At 42.8% G+C, this 20,849-nt stretch overlaps 1 protein-coding gene across 1 annotated transcript in view; it reads right to left on the reverse strand.

The window, feature by feature from the left end:
• Window positions 1-20,849, reverse strand: part of FANCE (FA complementation group E) — a 797,034-nt gene that overhangs the window by 663,462 nt on the left and 112,723 nt on the right. Inside the window, exons 2-3 of the mRNA XM_044076581.1 lie at window positions 12,077-12,302; window positions 8,920-9,574 (exon numbers count right to left, since the gene is read on the reverse strand). Coding sequence (XP_043932516.1) covers window positions 8,920-9,574; window positions 12,077-12,297 — 876 coding nt within the window. The 5' untranslated portion in view covers window positions 12,298-12,302. The remainder of the gene's footprint in view (window positions 1-8,919; window positions 9,575-12,076; window positions 12,303-20,849) is intronic.

The raw sequence follows: 20,849 nt of genomic DNA on the forward strand, positions 1-20,849 counted from the left end.
CTTCCTGTCCCTAATAGCTCGGGGATTAAAGGACGCGCAGATTGTGCAGGCCGATGACAAATGGGCCGCCCCCAAGCATAAAACGCACTGAGTGTGGCCATCTGCCGGCGAAAGCTTATGGCCACACTCAGTACATTTTGAGAACACCGCCTTAGGCCCTTCAGCCATAACACCACTCACACCAAAAAACACACCCAAACACTAAGAGGGGGGGAGGGTGAAAGGCGGGAACTAACAGAAAAGTACAGTTTTGTACCTACCATAAATGTAGATGTTCGAAGATCCACATTGCTGCAGTCATAACCTGTGGGTAGTCCGCTGTCCTCGGTCGGCCCGAATACCAAAGTATTAGGCTGGCGTCGGTCATGGGCGCTCAGATCTGACGTCAGTGCGTCATGGTATTAAAGCGCATGACCGACGTCATATCCTCAGTCTTTTCTTGCCCCAGATGTCAGAAGGCCCTAAAAAGAAAGGCCATAGCCAAAAATAGAAAAACCTCCAAAACCCATGTACAAACAACATCTACAACCCAAACCATACAACCACTCTAAACTACAGAGGGGAAGGAGGGAGGGTTGGACTGCAGCAATGTGGATCTTCGAACATCTACATTTATGGTAGGTACAAAACTGTACTATGTTCTTCATCTCACATTGCTGCAGTCATAACCTGTGGGTAGAATCCCAAAGCAAGGGTAAGGGGAGGTTGGCAAAATCATAAAGCATTGGGAGCTGCTAATATGCCCTGTAAGACTGCAGTGGCAAACCCAGCCCTAGATTTGGAATAAAGAGGAGATGGTAATGTTTAGAAAAGTGTGCACCGAACTCCAAGTAGCTGCTTCCAAAATATCTTTAGTAGCTACACCCCTTAAAAAGCAGTAGAAGTGGCAGTAGCCCTAGTGGAATGAGGTCTGATTCCAGCCGGAATCTCCTTACCATGATGAGAATAACAAAAAGCAATACAATGGCCAATCCACTTAGAAATAGTTTGTTTTGAAACAGGTTTCCCCTGAGATCCCAAAGCAAAAGAAACAAATAACTGTTGAGACTGTCTGAACCCTTTAGTCCTGCTCAAATAATAACGCAACTGCCTGTGAATATCCAAAGTGTGCAAAATTTTCTCCCTTTATTTTGGGGATCAGCATAAAAGTAGGCAAATGAATAGATTGGTTCAAGGCCACATTTGAAACCACTTTAGGCATAAAAGTAGGGTTAGTACGCAGGGATACCCTATCCTTATGAAAAATCAGGACGGGTTCAACTGCCATTAGAGCCTGTAATTCAGATACCCTTCTAGCAGACGTAATGGCCAACAAAAAAGCAGTCTTCCAAGACAAAAACTTTAACTCAGACGTAGCTGCAGGTTCAAAAGGAGGTAAAGTAAGTTTTTCCAACACAAAATTGAGATCCCAGGAAGGAGTAGGAGCTCTACGCGGGGGTCTCATGTTCTTTGCCCTTCTAAGGAATTGCTTAAACAAAGGATGAGAGAATAATGGTGGGTCACAGTCATAGTGAGCAGAAATGGCTGCAGCATGAACTTTTACAGAGGAGAAAGACAAACCCTTGTCTAATAATTCTGTAAGATATTGAAGAGAAACACTCAAATCAGGCCTGGAAACATCAAAGCTCTTTGCTTTGCTCCAAATAAAACTCTCCTCCATTTATCAGCATAAACTTTCCTTGTACTAGGCCTTCTGGCCTCCAAAATAACATTCAAAACTTGTTGAGGAAGCTGCGACCCTCCAGGTTCTAGAACAGAATATGCCAGGCTGTTAGATGCAGGGACTGAATCCTGACATTGAGGAAATGATCGCCTGCCTGAGACAAAAGGTGTGGAATTGAAGGCAAAGGCCAAGGAGGCTCCCGTACTAAACTCCTCAGCAGAGGGTACCAGTGCTGTCGAGGCCAATCCGGAGCTATTAGAATCATGGAGGGCTTGTCTTGTCTGACCTTCAAGAGCACCTTGGGAAGGAGAGGCAGAGGAGAAAAGGCATAAACGTGAAGATTGCTCCAACTGAATGACAGAGCATCCACTTTACAAGCTGTTGGATGAAACATCTTTGTGCAAAACCTTGGCAACTGGAAATTTAGTGGAGAAGCGAACAGATCTATGTCTGGAGTCCTCCATATCACTGTCAACTGTCGAAATACATGAGGATCCAACTTCCACTCGTGGGGATCCACCATCTGTCTGCTCAAAACATCTGCTAAGGAGTTCTGTGCTCCTGGCAGAAACCTTGCCTGAAGAGTGAGGTGCAAACTGAGAGCAGTCTCCCACAAAATCATAGCTTGCCTGCAAAGAGGGTACGAATGTGTTCCCCTGCTTGTTGATGTACCACATGACAGTTGTGTTGTCTGTTTGAATCAACACTTGTCCTGGGTGAAGTAGATCCTTGAAAGCCATCAATGCAAATTGGACTGCTAACATCTCCTTCAAGTTGATATGTAAATGTTGAAGTCTGGCAGGCCACGTGTCTTGAACCCATTTTCCATTGAGGTGTGCTCCCCAAGCCTTGTCTGAGGCATCTGTCGTTAAGATCTGACTCGCCTCTGGTCGGGTCACAGAGAGTCCCTTGTTTCGGTGACATTCCTGGGCCCACCACAAAAATTCCTTTTGAATGCAAGGTATTATCTGAATGACAGTGTCCAGATCGTGGCAGTGTTGTGTCCATACATTTTTGAGATACCATTGTAACTTTCTCATATGCAGTTTGGCATTGGGAAGCACCAGAATACAAGATGCCATGAACCCCAAGGCTTGAAGGACTGTCCTTGCAGTCAGCCTGGACCGTAGAGACAATTGTTGGAAGTAAAGTGTAAGGTTCCTTTGTTTGTCCAGGGTCAAAAAAGCCATCTGGGAAGCTGTATTCAGTCTCACACCCAGAAAGCACATTTCCTGAGAGGGTACTAGACTGGACTTTGTTTCGTTCACAGAATACCCTAGGCACCTTAACACTGCCATAACATACTGTAGATGGTGTAGTAGCTTGTTTTTGTCTTGAGCAAGAATCAGGCAATCGTCCAAATAAGGATAAATTTGTATTCCTCTTAACCTTAAGAAGGCTATCACGGAGCCAGAACCTTTGTGAACACCCTGGGCAGTAGATAAGCCAAAGGGTAATGCAGAGAACTGATAATGTAAAGTCCCAGCCCGAAAACGCAGGAATCTCCTGCAACTGGGCCTGATAGGAACATGAAGATAAGCCTCTTTGAGATCCAGAGTTACCATCCAGTGATCTTTGCCCAACAGAGGCAGAAGTTGTTGCAACGTCAACATTTTGAATTTTGGAATGTCCAGGTATGTGTTGAGGATAGATAAATCCAAAATTGGCCTCCAAGTGTCTCCTTTCTTTGGTTCAAGAAACAGGCGAGAATAAAATCCTAGGCCTACTTCTGACAGAGGGACCTGCTGTATAGCCCCCATTTGAAGAAGTAAAGAAATCTGTTTGTGAGCCTCTACCCTTTGCTGAGGAGGAACGTCTGGCATACCTTTGAAAGGAGGCAATGTGTGGAAATAAAACTTGTAGCCTCGGTCTATAATGTCCAACACCCATTTGTCCTGGGTGACTAAAAGCCAGTTTTGCTTGAAGAGTGCCAACTTTCCTCCCAGAGGAGCTGCCAGACAGGAAGGATCTGGCAGCTGAAGTTGCAGGTCATTGGGCCTGTTTACGAAAGGACTGGCCCCTGCCCTCAGATTGTGCAGGGGAACTCCACGTTCTAGGCCTGAAAGAACCCTGAGCTCTGCTCCTACCACGTCTAGATCTGCCCCTAGACTGTAAATCAGAAGAAGGGTAAGCCCATCCCTTAGTAGGCCAATTCCTGCTAAACTTAGGGGGCTGCACCTGCAAAAAATCCTTAACAGTCTGCATAGACTTAGCTTTGTCTTCCATTTTCTTTAAGACAGACTCCACAGGAGAACCAAACAAAACTTCAGACTGCAAAGGAGCATCCAAAATTCTAGCTTTAACATGCTCTGACAAGTTCTGATCCTTAAGCCAGGCGTGCCTGCGAATAACGGATCTAGTGGCAGCCACCCTGGAAGAAGCCTGTAAAGCATCGAAACCACACTGCAAAGAATGCTTACCCACCTGATCAGAGGCATGAACCAAATCCTGTAATTCCTTACACTCTATGCCCTCTGCCAAAGCATCTACCTTAGATTTTAATTGAGTAAGGAGAAAATTCTGGTACTTCAACATATGAAACTGGCAATTCAAAGCCCTCATTGCTAGAGTGGAAGAGGTATACACTTTCTTTCCCCACCTATCCAAAGCTCCAGAGTCTTTATCCATAGGAACTGGATTCTTTACAACAGAAGCCCTGACACCCTTAGGTCCCTGGCTAATAGTTTCTGGGTCAGCCCTTGGGCTCTTATACAGATATTTATGAGCCTCTGGCACTCTGTAATACCTATCTGGTTTAACTGGCGCAGGAGGCAAAGAGTCTGGATTAAGAGAAGCCTCCGAGAAAACATCCTGAACAACATCCAAAACAGGAGGTATAGCCAAGGGCCGATGTTGAGGTAAAAACAAAAATTCCCTAAGCCTCTTTCGGGAATCTGAGAAGTCCTGACCTTCCCATTTAAAATGCTCCCTCATAGAATGCAGGGTTTCTGAAAAAGAAAAATCCTCAGGAGGAGAAGCAGAAGGACTGGAATCCTCTGCGTCTGAATCAGAATAAGGAGGAAAATCCTGAATGTCTTCAGCCGAAGACTCTGAGTAATCTGAAGCCTGTTCCAAACTTTCCACCTCTGGCTCCACCCTAGGCCTCTTATCTGGAGGGGGCAAAGAACCCCTGATTAAGGAAATCAAATCTTCTGCCATTTTAAGCATATGTTTTTTAGGCACAGAACCTGCAGAACCAGGACTGACACCTGAGGAAGGCAAACCAGGCCTGACCTTGGAAGGTACCTTAGAGACAGAAGGAGAAGGCCTAACCACCTTAGGCAAAGAAGGGAGTACAGCAACCTGAGAGGCCCCCTCAGCCTGACCTGACTCCTGAGTGGCCACATCCTGTAAAATTAACGGCTCCCCCTGAGACTCAGCTGAAACCTCGGCTGGATCTACAGATTCCACCATAGTTTCTAAAGAACCGGCGTCCGGAACGGACGACTCATCCTGTTTGGACCTTAACGATTTTTCTTTGCGCTTCTTAGCGGTAGCGGGCGTCGGAGGATCCGACGGCATACTGTAATTACACCGCTTACCGAAGACAAGCCTAGCGCAATCTAACCTACGTTTAATGGTGCGCTTATTAAACCTAGCACAAAAGCGACACCCGACTACGTCGTGCTCAGGCCCCAAACAAGGAATACAGAGAGAGTGGTAATCCCTATGCGGTATCTGTTTCCCACAAGAAATACAATTATTCACTTTTTCTGACATCCGGAAATAACTGAGGCAAGAAAAAACAAAAATATTCCCCAACGGGGTACTTAGCCCAACTTGGTTTCGGTCTGAAACTCAGAATACGAAAATTTCAGAACGCCGAACGGCACTTGCAAACGCTGCTTCTGCTTCGGACCATGTGGCAAAAAAGACTGAGGATATGACGTCGGTCATGCGCTTTAATACCATGACGCACTGACGTCAGATCTGAGCGCCCATGACCGACGCCAGCCTAATACTTTGGTATTCGGGCCGACCGAGGACAGCGGACTACCCACAGGTTATGACTGCAGCAATGTGAGATGAAGAACATCAAACTAGTTAGAAAGGGGGGAACAAAGGTACCTAACTAACTACACTTTCGCTAACTAACCCAAGAAAACTAAACACTCACACAAGAAAAGATTTTTTTTTTTTTTTTTTTTTTTACAAAGAAGAAAAAGGTTCAATCTCACCAAAAAGCCAAGGAGCTCTTCAAAAGTAGCTGCTTCAGCCGCGGCAAAAAACGATCTGAGGTAATGTAGCACACAGCCGGGGATTATGGGTAGGGGGAGGAGCTAGGAGCTTGGATCTTGTAGCTTGGAAAGCTGCCGGCTCAGATCCGATACCCACAGGTTGCAGAGCAAATGAAGTAACTACTTCAGATCATAGGATTTTTAATATTCCAGAAATATCAGATAAGGCAAGAATGGTTCATCTGAAGGACAGTAACTGTGCACTGCAGCTTCCAACCTCGTCATAGACGGCAATGGAGTGCCAGTAGTAAACATGTATTCAGATACCCCACATGGGGGGGGGCTCCCTGTCTCATCATACACTGCATTGCAGACCCAGCAGTAAACATTTATTCAGATACCTTGCATAGGGGGGCCACCTCATCACAGACTGCAATGCAATACCAGTAGGAACCATGCATACAGATACCTTGCATGGGGGGGCTCACCACAGACTGCAATGCAGTGCCAGCAGTAAACATATATACAGATATCTCACATGAGGGGCTCCCTGCCTCATCATAGACTGCAATGCAGTGCCAGTAGTAAACATGTATTCAGATATCTTGCATGGAGGGCACCCCGCCTCCTCAGACTGCAATGCAGTGCCAGTAGTAAACATGTAAAACTTGCACGGGAGGCTCCCCGTCTCATCATAGATTGCAATGCAGTGCAATAAGTAAACATGTATACAGATACCACACACCGGGGGGTGCTCCCCACCTCAACATAAATTGCAATGCAGTGCCAGTAGTAAACATGTACTTGGATACCTTGCATGGGGGACTCCCCACCTCATCACAGACTGCAATGCAGTGCCAGGAGTAAACATGTACTTGGATACCTCCCATGGGGGGCTGCCCGCCTCATCACAGACTGCAATAAAGTGCCAGTAGTAAACATGTATTCAGATACCTTGCATGGGGGGCTCCCCACCTCAACATAGACGGCAATGCAGTGCCAGTTGTAAACATGTATTCAGATATGTCGTGGGGGGGGCTGATCGCATCATAAGACTGCAATGCAGTGCCAGTAGTAAACATGTATTCAGACATAATCGCATGGGGGACTCCTGTCTCCTCATAGACTGCAATGCAGTGCCAGTAATAAACATGTATTCAGAAACCTTACATGGGAGGCTCCCCGCCTCATCATAGACTGCAATGCAGTGCCAGTAGTAAGCATACATTCAGATACCTTGCATGGGGGGCTCCCCACCACATCACAGACTGCAATGCAGGGCCAGTAGTAAACATATAATCATATTCCTCGCATGGGAGGCTTCCTGCCTCATCATAGACTGCAATGCAGTGCCACTAGTAAACATGTATTCAGATACCTCGCATGGGGGGCTCCCCGGCTCATCATGGACTACAATGCAGTGCCAGTAGTAAACATGTTTTCAGGCACCTCGCATGGGGGCCCTCAAATCATCACAGACTGCAATGCAGTGCCAATAGTAAACCTGTATTCAGATACCTCACACTGAGGGGCTCCCCGACACAACACAGACTGCAATGCAGTGCCAGTAGTAAACATGTATTCAGATACCTTGCACAGGAGGCTCCCCACACCTCATCATAGACTGCAATGCAGTGCCAGTAGTAAACATGTATCCAGATACCTTGCATGGTAGGCTCCCTGCCTCATCATAGACTGCAATGCAGTGCCAACAGTAAACATGTATTCAGTTACCTTGCATGGGGGGACACCCCACCTCATCATGGACTGCAATGCAGTGCAAGGAGTAAACATGTACTCGGATACCAAGCATGTGGGGCTCCCCGCGTCATCATAGACTGCAATGAAATGCCAGAAGTAAACATGTATTCAAATACCTGGCATGGGGGGCTCCCTGCATCATAGACTGCAATGCATTGCCAGTAGTAATGCATGTATACCTTGCATGGGGGGTACTCCCTACCTCATCATAGACTGCAATGCAGTCCCAGCAGTAAACGTGTTCAGATACCTCACATGAGGGCTCCCCGTCTCATCATAGACTGCAATGCAGTGCCAGCAGTAAACAAATATGTATTCAGATACCTGACATGGGGGGCTCCCTGCATCATAGACTGCAATGCCGTGCCAGTAGTAAACATGCATTCAGATACCTCCCAAGCACGGGGGCCCCTGACTTGTTATAGACTGCAATGCAGTGCCAGTAGTAAACATGTACTCAGATACCTTACATGGGGGTAAAACACACAATTGTTTGATGTTCTGTATATCAAGGAAGTGCACAACCTTCTTAGCCTTAAAGAAAGATATCAGGAAATATTTCAAAAAGAAGCTTCTGCTCCCTCGTAACACACTGCTGAAGAGAGGCAACAGGGTGTACATGTATAATGGGCTTCTGCTCCCTTGTAACACGCTGTTGAAGAGAGGCAACAGGGTGTGTACGTACAATGGGCTTCTGCTCCCTTGTAACACAATGCTGAAGAGAGGCAACAGGATGTGCATGTACAATGGGCTTCTGCTCCCTCATAACACAATGCTGAAGACAGGCAACAGGGTATGTATGTACAATGGGCTTCTGCTCCCTCGTAACACACTGCTGAAGAGGCGCAACAGGGTGTGTATGTACAATGGGCTTCTGCTCCCTTGTAACACACTGCTGAAGAGAGGCAACAGGGTGTGCATATACAATGGGGTTTAAAGATGTAAAAATTCTTTGGACAGGAGAAAAAAAATGGAAGAAGAGGGGGAACGCATAGCTGCACAGCTCGGAGACACTCAGGCAAACATGATGAACCCAGGGGGTGTTCTGTCACATTTAGTCATTATCCCAAATAGTTTGACAACAAAGGTATCCACTACTTTTAGGTTTATTTACAGACACTAAACAAAGTTAATCTTTCTTTTAATGTACTAAGTCAGTATAACTCCATTTTATGTCCTTACAGCTCCTGAACATCAACAGGAAGGAAACAACCAACACGTATTGTGAAAGGAAAAGCAAATATAGTTTAAAGACTTGGCTGCCTCCTTCCTCCTTTATACCTCTAACCAAATTATCACGTTTAAAAAAAGACCTACCACAAGGTTTTCTGGAAGGTGTAGTCCAGCTTCTTTATAGCTACTGCCCTGGCCTTCTGAAGAAGCCTCTGGATCTGCATCAGGTGCATCATGTTCTTTTCCTGCTCCATCAGTTCCCCCCTTGCCTTTTGCTTCCAGTGGGGGAGTGCACTTCTCCACAAACAGCTCGACTGAATCTTCAGTTAGTTTAAACTTTTTTACATCCTGCACCTCAGTTTCTTCAGGGGAAAGAAAGTCATAGATGTCACTTGTCTCACTTTTTCGTTTCTTAGACTTCTGGGACATAGCAGTATCACTACTTTCGCTACAAGTGGCTGATGATACAATTACTTGCTTTTCATCATTGACCCAACCCAGTTTTGTGCCAGGACCATTGCTTCCCTGGGCATCATCAGTTATCTTCTTGCACAGACTGTTTAGATGCTCCTGGCATTCTGGGGTCAACATCCATAAAGTCCAACCAAGACTTCTGGTATCAAGAAATCTTTTAAGCATGAGCACATGTGCTTTTATCCAAGGCTGTGGATTTGAGTCCTGTTCAACCATCTCAATTAAATTCTGCAGGCAATCCTTAGGCACCATATGGTGTGCTAAATGAACAAGCGATAAAAGGTTTCTCTTGCACATTTGTGGAAGCAGATGAAACAATGGTTTTCTGAAAAGAAGCAGTGACTAGAGTTTAAAAACAATTTCTTAAAATGTGACACATCTAACTTTTGAACTGTGTAAGATCAGTGAATAAGTACAGTGGACAAGGATGGCTTAACTATACTTCACTACAGCTAAAACAGTACTAGTGCATAAGTAGGCAGGAAGAGCTTGGATAAGGAGGGTAGAACAGCAGCAGCCAACAGTAAGCAAGGAGCGCTTAATGATGAGTCCAACTCTGTGCCTGGAGGAGGCACCATGTCAGTGTGCAGTGTATACAGTACAACTGGCACACTGCTACTGTCACTGACCAAGCTGTGAAATGGGGGGGTGGGGGAGACTGGCACGCTGCTACTGTCACTGACCAAGCTGTGAAATGGGGGGAAGGGAGGGAACTGGCACGCTGCTACTGTCACTGACCAAGCTGTGAAATGGGGGGATGGGGGGGAACTGGCATGCTGCTACTGTCACTGACCAAGCTGTGAAATAGGGGGGTGGGGGAGACTGGCACGCTGCTACTGTCACTGACCAAGCTGTGAAATGGGGGGAGGGGGATGGAACTCTATCAACTAATATAATTAGCTCAGAGAACACCAAACCTTAAAGGAAACTACATGCACTTCTTTCATCTAACCATTCAGTCTAATTTTTCAACTGAACAGCCATTGATGAAGTGGTCATCCACTACTAAGCACTTCCAACTATGTGCTCTGCCAAAACCTTGCAGCACCTTCCACTATCAATCACATGAAACCAATTTAGTCAGTATCAAAAATATGAGCACATACATGCACAGCTTTGTTGAGATCCAAGGAAATGTGATGTGGGAATGTTCTCTGATGAAAACAAAATCTATGGATTTTGAAAGTGCATGCAATGAGTTTCATGCATGTGCCTACCCTATACACGGAGCCCTATGTTTATTTCAGTGAGAAATCTCACTACTCCCCCCCCCCACCGAACAGTATGCCTTATGGGATGCTAAATGCTTATGGTAATACCCACCTCCACTGATGGCAGTAGTACTGGAAGTTGGCATACAGGGTTAAAGGCTGTGAGCTGTAGTTCCTGTGGTCTGGGGTTTGATTCACTCAACCCTCATTTGCATACTGTGTGCCCACGAGCAAATCACTTTACCACACATTGCTCCTGGGTTATCCCTATAAAGGGACTGCATGTCCCGTGGGCCTACGTGGTTAACCATTGGGTAGCATTATTATTATAGTACAACTATGTTTCCAAAAGGAGAATATCCATCACAAACAAAAACTTTAGCAGGGCACCACTGTCCTTGCTTACACTCAGGACTAACCAGTAAGTTAACTGTGCATCAGCTACTTTGCAGCTCATTTTTGCCAATGGTAGGTTTCTATGAACAATTAAAGTTCACTCTTTGTAGTAATTGTTTATGTAGCACTTGTGCCATACTCCACTAACTGCCTTTCCATTACACAAATCGACACATGCTTTGTACCCTCCACAGATGTGTAGAATGCTGTTAGTTACAATATATCATTTAAGGATTACTCACATCAAATACACGTGTTTCACTGACACAAAGGCACACACACACACAGCTATCTGCAAAGCACAGATTTCTATGGCTAAGCCATACTAGCAGTGTTCATTCTTGTATCCCCTACTTGATGCTATAATATTCTTATATTTGTTAGCCATGGCTCAGAGTGGAAATTAATGGAAACTGAAAACATTCAGTACGTGACCAGGGCAGAGTAATAAATACATCAAGAAGTTAGGCAAGCACCATGACATGGAACCAACTACAGGTTTGGTGATCATCACAAATAGAGGCTCCTTTTTGTGGTGTTAACCCCACCATCATCATATGTCACAACAAAGGAGAACTCCTCCCAGTACCATCCAAAGGATTTCAATGGCAAAATCAAATTCCAGATCATGGAGCAAACTGTGCTCCTTGGCAGTGACTGCGCTCTCCTAAAAGAACTAAGCCATGGCTAAAGGTTTACCATTAAATAAAATGGGAAAGTGGTAATGATTGGAAGAAAACAAACTACACTAAAATTTTATGAAACTTCTACACCAAACAACCATGCCACTTATTAGAGACTGCCTTCACAGCAGCAAAGCCAAAGACTCACTGCAGCTTGGTAACCAAGAACACAAGGTGTCGTATGCAAACTCCTTAAATGCAGGGCCTCACGAGGTTCTAGCTAAGGCTTGTGCAGAACCATGGGCATGGGGTGCCACTGTACAGTGGTACGACTGGAGCGCATACACACGCGCGCTCACTCTCTCATTAAAAAAAAAATGACAATCTTTCCTTATGGTTAAAAAATATGAAATACACACCAGCTGGTACTTTCACATTCTAATCCATACAAAGAATGTGATTTCTTAGCACTGGCAGAGCCAGATAGTATGGCTATAACAACATACATTTACATGAAATGAAAGCTCCTCAGACAGCACTTTACATGGATATGCACTAAGGAGTGTCTTAAACGTAGAACATATTATGTGCACTTACAGTACAAGTGTTTGCGCCTGTCCTTCCAGAAAAGGTTCATCTCTGCACAGAGCTTCAAAGAAATTTTTCCAGTGAAACTGCTGACTTAGTATGTCACAGGACTGAGTTCGTTGAAGCATATGGAAAGCAGTTACAGCTCCAATCGAACTGGACATCAGCACATGCAGAACAGGATGGTATGCTTTATCAAATTTCACCAACACGGCTCTGTGCTCTTCCATTACAACTAAACAATCAAAATACAAAATAAGAATCAAGTCTCATCCATGAGATTAAGGATGTTAACGCATGCAGCACTTCATCAGACACATTGAGGAAGTTAACACATGCAGCACTTCATCAGACACATTGAGGATGTTAACACATGCAGCACTTCATCAGATACACTGCAAATTATCATATTAAAAATGTTAACTCAGACTGCTTCAGCATATACACAAAGTCAGTCAGCTTAAGGATGTTAATGCATATAACACTTCACCACATACATATACACAACAAATCGTCAAATTAATAATGCTAATGCACATACATATGCAGAAGGCCCACCTGTTAAATGTTAACACGTGTAATGCCACAGTATGCACACAACAGATTAAGGATGTCTATTTACATTTCAGCATATACACATATACAACAGATCCAATAGATTAAAGACGTTAATGTACATAATACTTCAACATACACACATAAACAAATACATTAAATTAAGGATGCTAATGCATACAACCACTCAACATATACACATCATCACCACAAAAACTTCATCAGATAATGTATGTTTAGACATACAATACATTATCATACATCAGATTAGGGATATTAGCACATACAACACCTCAGTACATGCACATATTTTTTACTGTCATTTTGTTAATTATATACATTCTGTTGACTGGCTTAGTCCCACTAGGCTAATGGACTCTTTTAAGGGGAGAACTGAGGAGGTTTTCATACTCACTACGAGAAATGTATCCAGGGCATCGGGGAACTTCTCCTACAGGAGCACTTCTTGTTTCAGTTCCAGGCACAGAGACAGCCCACACAAACAGGGAGGCAGATGGAGAAAGAAGGAAATGATGGAGAAGTGAGAGAAACAGAGGACAAAGCAAACACTGAGACCAGAGAATACGTGCAGGACTCTGGTGAGATGCTTCAAAGAAACCTGTTTGATGGAGAGGAGTCAGAAAATGCCGGATGTATAATTACATCCCTCCAGTTGGGAGGGTTGTGGGAACATTTACTTGAAGAAATGGTGATGCAGAAGGAGCCGGAAAATGAAGGAGATGTTTCCTGGGGGACATTATGGAGGAAATATAAAAGGAGGATGCAGGGACAATCCTGAAGAATAGTGGTGAGAAGGAAAAATAACATACAGAGAAAGTAAAAGAAGGCAGAAGGGGAGGTGCAGAAAAGAAGGCAGAAGAACATGAAAAATGTAAGTGCGTGGTACGGATACAAAATAAAGCAGACAAAGAAATGGACAGGTAGGAATTGTGGAACAATTTAACAGCTCCTTTGGGTATAAAAGCATTTATTCTTATTAGCAAAGACATTTTGCGACGTTATATATGAAACTGTTTTTCAATGGAAAATTTTCTTGAAGAATATGAAAAAAAAGAAAGACAGTAACCATCTGTGTGGGATCGATATGAAAATTCAGGTGGGTGGGGTCCTCTCCGATAATTTCTGTTTGAGAAGAGGAACCAGGCAGGATGTCCTCTTTCCCATTTATTTGCGTTATATTTAGAACCACTGGCAAAGAAAATAAGGGACTCAGAAATTCAAGGATTTAATCGGTATTGTAGGCTGGCTCTATCTGTACACAATATTATTTTATACCTGATAAGAGAGCCATGGATTAGCTCTTAGATTATGTAGCCCAGGTGGGTATGACCCTAGCCATGAGAAGCATCCTACCATCACCCAGAAAGATACCACAGTACAAGCAGGAAATGATTGATTTCAATAATTGGCTAAGCTTCTGATGTCATTCTAAGGGGATCAAGTATCTGTCTGCCTGGAATGACATGACTGACAGACCCCGATGCTTTGCCAGAGATGGCCTGCATCTGTCACCACAGGCTTCCGGATACTGGCCAAAGTTCTTGCCATCCCTATAGCGGCTTTTTAGGTGGCTTTCCAAAGACCAAATTACCACCGTACCCACTACAAACAAATGCAATCTAAGGGTCATGCTGCTCAACGTTAGAAGTCTTAATCTCAAAATGCATTAACTCGAAGCACTCCTTAAAATGGAGAACATCGACATTTGTGCCATAACAGAGACCTGGTTCAAGGTAGCAGAAAGCATCTCTGCACTACCAAGCTATAACTCATTCCACACCTTTCGACCCCAGAACTTGAACCGAAGCTCCAAAGGTGGTGGTGTTTCTATATTCATAAAGGATGTGCACACCTCCAGACTAGTAGCCCAACATAACGCATCTGACATACTTCAAGTGCAGCTAACATTGGGTAAGACAGCGATTCAGGTCGTAGCCTGCTATAGGTCCCCAACCATATCCCAAGACTCACACTCCACATTCCTAAGCACCCTGGAGAATATTAGTGTCCAACCTAACACTGTCATACTGAGCAACTTCAAATATCCCTTAATTAACTGGGAAAACTACTCGTGTACCAATACACTTGCCCAACGTTTCCTGAAATTCATTAATACCAATGCCCTGGACCAGCTCATTCTTACACCCACTAGAGGTGGCAACATCCTTGATTTGGTCATTACTAACATGGGCGACCATCGCTCTACACCAATACTCAACTCCTCCCTAGTTAGATCAGACCACAAACTAATCACCTTGGAAATCCACATCCCCCTCCCCCACAAAGGTAACCACCATGAAAAACTTCTTCAAAGCTAACTTTAGGCTCCTAAAAACAGAAGTGGCTAACTCACGGCACCCATGCAAATGGAGATCAGTTGCATGACTGCCGAACCATACACCAATGCACTGTAAGAACACGTACACAAATGCATGGATCTTGCCATATCCAACTGAACCAAGACGCTCTCCTACAAAAAAAAGGAAGCCAATCTGGTGCTCCCCTGCCATAAACAAACTCTACAACAGAAAGTGGAAACTGATGCAGAATAAGGTGAAGTCCCAAGACTGGAAAAACTCCTTTATCAGCCTCAATAAAAAGTTGAGATCCCTTATCAAATCCTCTAAAGCTAGCTATGAAAACAGAATTGCAGCAGATAGTAAAGACAACCACCAGGCCTTCTATAGATATGTAAAGAATCTCCATGACAATACCCACATTTGCTCTGAGCTACTGCACACTGGTATCTCCTATACCGAGCCAACAGATATTGCCAATATACTGGCTGACAGATTCAGTGCCAACTTTACCCCTCTCCCACCCAAGGACCAATCACAATACCAGTAGATTGCCAGGCACCTAGTAATACTGCTGCACAGGTTAAAACATCACTGAACAAGGCCAAGAATACAGCTTCTATAGGACCTAACAATATCCCTGGCTGTGTTCTACATGAACTACAGAGTGAACTGGCACCTCACCTGTGTGCCCCGTTCAAATCGCAGCCTCACCTCAGGCCTTGTCCCTACCAAATGGCACACTGCTACAGTCATCCCTCTCCACAAAGGAGTGACTAGAGACTCTGAGAACTATTGTCCCATTAACCTAACAAGTCTGATATGCAAAGCTATGGCACACATCATCATGGACCTAATAAACAAGGATATAGGGAATCTCCAAACTCTGAATCTCACACAGTTTCGTTTTGTGAAGGGTAGATCATGCCTGGTCAACTTCTTTTGAGTCAGTCACCAGAGCTGTGGATAAAGGCAAGGTGGTTCAGACTGCCGACCAGTCACGAGTGGAGTCTCACAGGGTTCGGTCCTGGGTCCTCTCCTGTTTGGTACCTACTTCTCTGAAGTCCAGGCCAACACGAAGGGACTCTGGCTGACAAAATTTGCAGACGATTGCAAGTTGGGAGCTATTATTAACTCCCCGAGTGATGCGGACATCCTACAGAGAGGCCTCACTAAGACCAACGGCTGGTGTCAGAACCATAGTCTTAAGCTCAATGCCAAAAAAATGTGTCGTCATCCCCTTTGGGAAAAACCCAGTTCCCATGAATTACCCCATCGATTGTAGTCCACTGAACACAGAAGGCTTCATAAGAGATCTGGGAACACAGGTTGACAGCAACCTCTCTTTTGACCACCACATTGCCACTGTGGTCAATGTCCTTCTATGTGACACATCTCAACCAGGAAGAAAGAGGTCATTGTCTCTCTCTACTCTTCCCTCATTAGGCCAATCATCGAGTACAATGCCCCATTTGGCATGTACCTCACTAAACACCTGCAACAACTGGAGAGGCCACAAAAGTACCTCACAAACTGGAATCCTAGGCCTTAAACATTTGTCCTGTATGGACAGACTAAAAAAACTCCAACTATTCTCTGTCTCATATCGACTACTTAGAGGCGATCTCTGCTTGACTTGCAAAGCCATGTCTGACCCATCTCTGTTAGAAATGCTACATCTAAAGAAATCCCAAACCCTCCGCACCACATGCTCCAGAGACCTCAACCTCATTACCACAATCCACAGAACATACTGGAGGGACAGGTTCATAACCCAGAGACTGCCCATGCTATGAAATAGACTCCCAATACATGTCAAGCAGAGCACCTCACTGGCCCTCTTCAAGAGAAATCTTGATGAGTGGATGGGAAATACAAAATTCACCCCAGAGATCATTCCAGTGGCTTTACTCGACACAGGCACTGGGAACTAAGGTCAGGTGGCACGATGCCAGGGTAATCCTATAGATTAGGCTTGTAAAGGCCCCAGAGCCATTAGCCTAGTACACACCTATGAACCTATAAATTCAGAAAAGGGCATTTCAATGTTGTGGAACATTTTGAGGCCGTTTCAAAACTTTGGGATACAAAACTAATGAAGCTAAAAACAAAGGCAATAGCTGTAAATTATGTACCCACTATGTACCCACACACAAATTGGTTCAGCAATATCCATATTTATGGGGATATGATAAAAATTAAGTACTGTACTTAGGAGTATGGATTAAAAAGGATTCTGGTGTGGCAGCTAAGGATATGTGGGAAGAGACTAGACAAAAGATAATATAAAAATTGAGAAATTGTATCTTGCTATCCATATCCATATAACAGAGCTTCCAAACGGTTAAAATGTTTTTAGTCTCTTAGTTTTATACACATGTCAGGCATATTTTTATCAACCAGAGGAGAAGTTGTGGACAGCAATTAATAAACAGCTGAAGGATTTTATCTGGGAGGGGAAGATGGCAAGAGACAAGTGGGATAAGCTGATTCTTCCAACTGAACAAATCAGTTTGAGATTACCTGATTTGAAGGGGTATTTCAGAGCTTCACAGTTAAGGCTCCTACACATAGCACAAGCAGAAACGTATAATTGAGAGTCGAAAGGGATGATGATGAAACGGGGAGAAGGTCAAGAAATAAGGAGAGACTTGGATTTTGGATGCAGACCTTTAAGGAGAACAACAATAACCATACAGAATATATATTCATAAAGTAACAGAATGTATTCTAAGAACAAAGCCAACATTTAAAATGGAGAAAGGAGATTCTGACAATAGGGATAACAGGCAAGAGGGGGCTGGAATTAACTGAAGTAAACTGACCAAAGAACCAAGGTTTTGGGAGCAAATAATTAGAGAGGGGAAAGGTAATCCAATGGGAAAAGGACAATAATTTATTTGGACTTCAGGCTACAGACAGCCTTCCATTTCAAGGATTGATATCAGAGTATAGGCAAAGAGAAAGAAATAGGGGGATCCTGAGCAACAGACCAGCATCAGTACAGTTTTAGTAGAATCTAGAACAGAAGCCGCTGTTAAAAAAGGAATAATTAGTAGAGCATATAAAACATTGCATGACAACTATAACAATCAGTGGAGGTTAGAAAGGATTGGAAAGAGAGATTGGATAAGCAATTCACAAAGAAACAATGGGTACATGTATGTATGTCTCCCAAATATGCAACAAAATCTAGAAGATTTATGATCTTTGTTTGCAAGTGTTTACACAGGTATTTTTATACCCAAAGTAGACTCCAAAGAATTTTTTGCTCAGGTAGACAGCAAATGCTAGAGGTGTGATGGGAAGAAAGAGGTAATTGGGAACACATTTTCAGGGAGTGTAATGAGTTGGCAGAGTTTAAAGATTCCCAGCAGACTGCTCTGTCAGAAATACTGGATGAGCAAATTGGTGTAACTAAGGACGTTTTTTTGAGCTATGAAACACCATTGGAATTGCTTGAACATAGTAAGCCCTTGCTGAGTCTAATTATGGTGGGTGCCAAAAAAGAAATTACTAGAAAATGGAAATCAAAGTCTAAACCAACTGTACTGGAAGTAGTGAATATAGTAACAGAGATAAAACAACCAGAAATGGAATCTTTAGAAAAGTCTAGGAGCAAATTACATAGAAAAATGGGAACTATGTGAACAATATATGCAGAGGAGGAAGAAGGTTAAAGTGAATGAGCCATGTAATGTGTGTCTGACCATGACTGGACAGATACGTGATGTATGTTCGCAACTAACAATAGGTCAATATGGTTTGTGATATATAATGTTTACATAATAATTAGTCATTATGACTTGTTTTCATTTAGTATGACTATGTCATATGTGCTAATTGTATAAAGACATTTCTTGTTTTAAAAAAAAAAATACTGTAACCCATGGAATCTTTATGTGATAAAAGTATTTCACAGGGAAACAAAAAAGAAGATTCATGTACAATTTTGAATATAGGTACAAAGAGAGACTTTGAAAGGACATCTGAAAACTTTAAGTAAAGGAGTACTGAACAATGCAAAACGTTTATGACAAAATGGGTGTATGGACTGGTGGCTATGACTGTAATATTGTGCTAAAACTAAAAAGAAAAAAATATATATGTATACCAAGCATGATAAATGTGAAGGGGGATAGGGGTGTCATAAAATTATAGGGACAACCAAAAACATTTTTTTTTTGTGGAAAAGAAAACATTTTGATAAGTAACTTTGACAAAAGAAAATGTTATACTTGTGTGGAAATTAGAAACAATACAAACAATGTGAACGGAAATGTTATAAATGTAATACAATTGGACATTAATGGATGGATTGCAAAACTAAAGGGTAATTAAAAAAAAAAAGAAGAAAATGTAAAGAAAATCCATTTTAGAAGAAAATGAAACAAAAAGGACAGAGAAGGAGGTTCTAAAGTAAGTGATGACGACAAACTGGGAGGTAGTAAAAGAAAACAAATTCTGCTGGTAAAATGGTAAAAGAAAATAAAATTTTAAGGAACATGTACAAAAGAAAAAAAGAAAGGAATGGGTGAAAAAGAAAACGTGGAGCTAATAACTGGGGGGTTGGTATAATGATGAAGGTATGATAAAACACAGAAGAACTCCGGTACCACCAAGGTTTCCAGTTTCAATTGAAGTTTTAATGTTAAAACATAAGCTTTTACAGGAAAATCTGCTTCATCAGATGCTAGTAAATACAACTGAAATATGCTTCTTTTTATACAACCTCTAGCAAGCACTAGTAGTCACATGAAACAAATTAGGTAAAAAAACAATTAACATCATAGGGTGTAACTTGAGCTTACTACCCTACTGAATGAAAGAAATGCTTGCAAGCATGCACTGCTATCAATAGAAGGCACTTATGAAATATATATATATATATATGAACACAATATATAAACACATATACATATATAATGCACGGTCTTTTAAATGCAACTTTAGATATAACATTTGTATATTTGTAAAAGTGTATGTATAAAATTATACATAAACAATTACATTTATAAATAAGCACACTTTATTAGTGATACATTTAAAAAGAAAAAAAGAGAAAAAACTATCTAAACAAGGGTCTGGATTTAAGCTTGGGTTTAAGTGGGACATATTCGTTTAAACCATGCCCTGAATCTCCACTAAGTCTAGTAATCCATCTGGCTTCTAACTGTTCAGTCATATTACGCATGCCCCCCCCCCCCCCAACCCGATGTTGTCTGCCTATGGCCATAAACTTAAAGGTGTGTTCAGAGTTAGTACCAATAACATACTTGGCCAAAGCACTAATTTTATTTCCCCTACTGATATTGTAAATATGTTCTCGAATCCATTCTTTGAAGGGTCTGTCTGTTTTGCCTATATAGAATTTTTTACATTTAAGACAATGAGCTAAATAAACTATATGTTGGCTGTCACATTCGGCTTGCACCTGAAAGTGAAACCCTCTATTCTGGTCTGGACGTTCAAAGCTAGCTGTGTTGTCAATGTATTTACAATAGTTGTATTTGCCACATGGATATGCTCCAAGTGCTCTATTAGACTGAAAAGTGTTCTTAGGATAGCATAACTGCCTTTTAAGGGACTTTGTGTTCCTAAACACGAACTTAGGCTCAGTATCCATCAACTCACAAATATCCCTATCAGTAGTAAGAACACCCCAATGTCTCCTTACTATATCCATGTAGGAAGAAACACTGTCTGAATAGTACAAAGGAACCTTAAGTTTCATTCTAGGTGACTGTCTAGGGGCCTGTTCACCTCTATAATTGCATTTGGAAAAATAATGCTTGGCTATCGTTCCCCTCAAACCTGTCACCTCATGGACATTAGTTAGGACATCTGCCTCATTATATCCTCTCTCTATAAACAGGTCACCCCATGGACATTAGTTAGGACATCTACCT

Source organism: Protopterus annectens, chromosome 7.part0, assembly GCF_019279795.1.
Source record: "Protopterus annectens isolate FY-2018-M chromosome 7.part0, PAN1.0, whole genome shotgun sequence".
Lineage (NCBI taxonomy): Eukaryota > Metazoa > Chordata > Ceratodontiformes > Protopteridae > Protopterus > Protopterus annectens.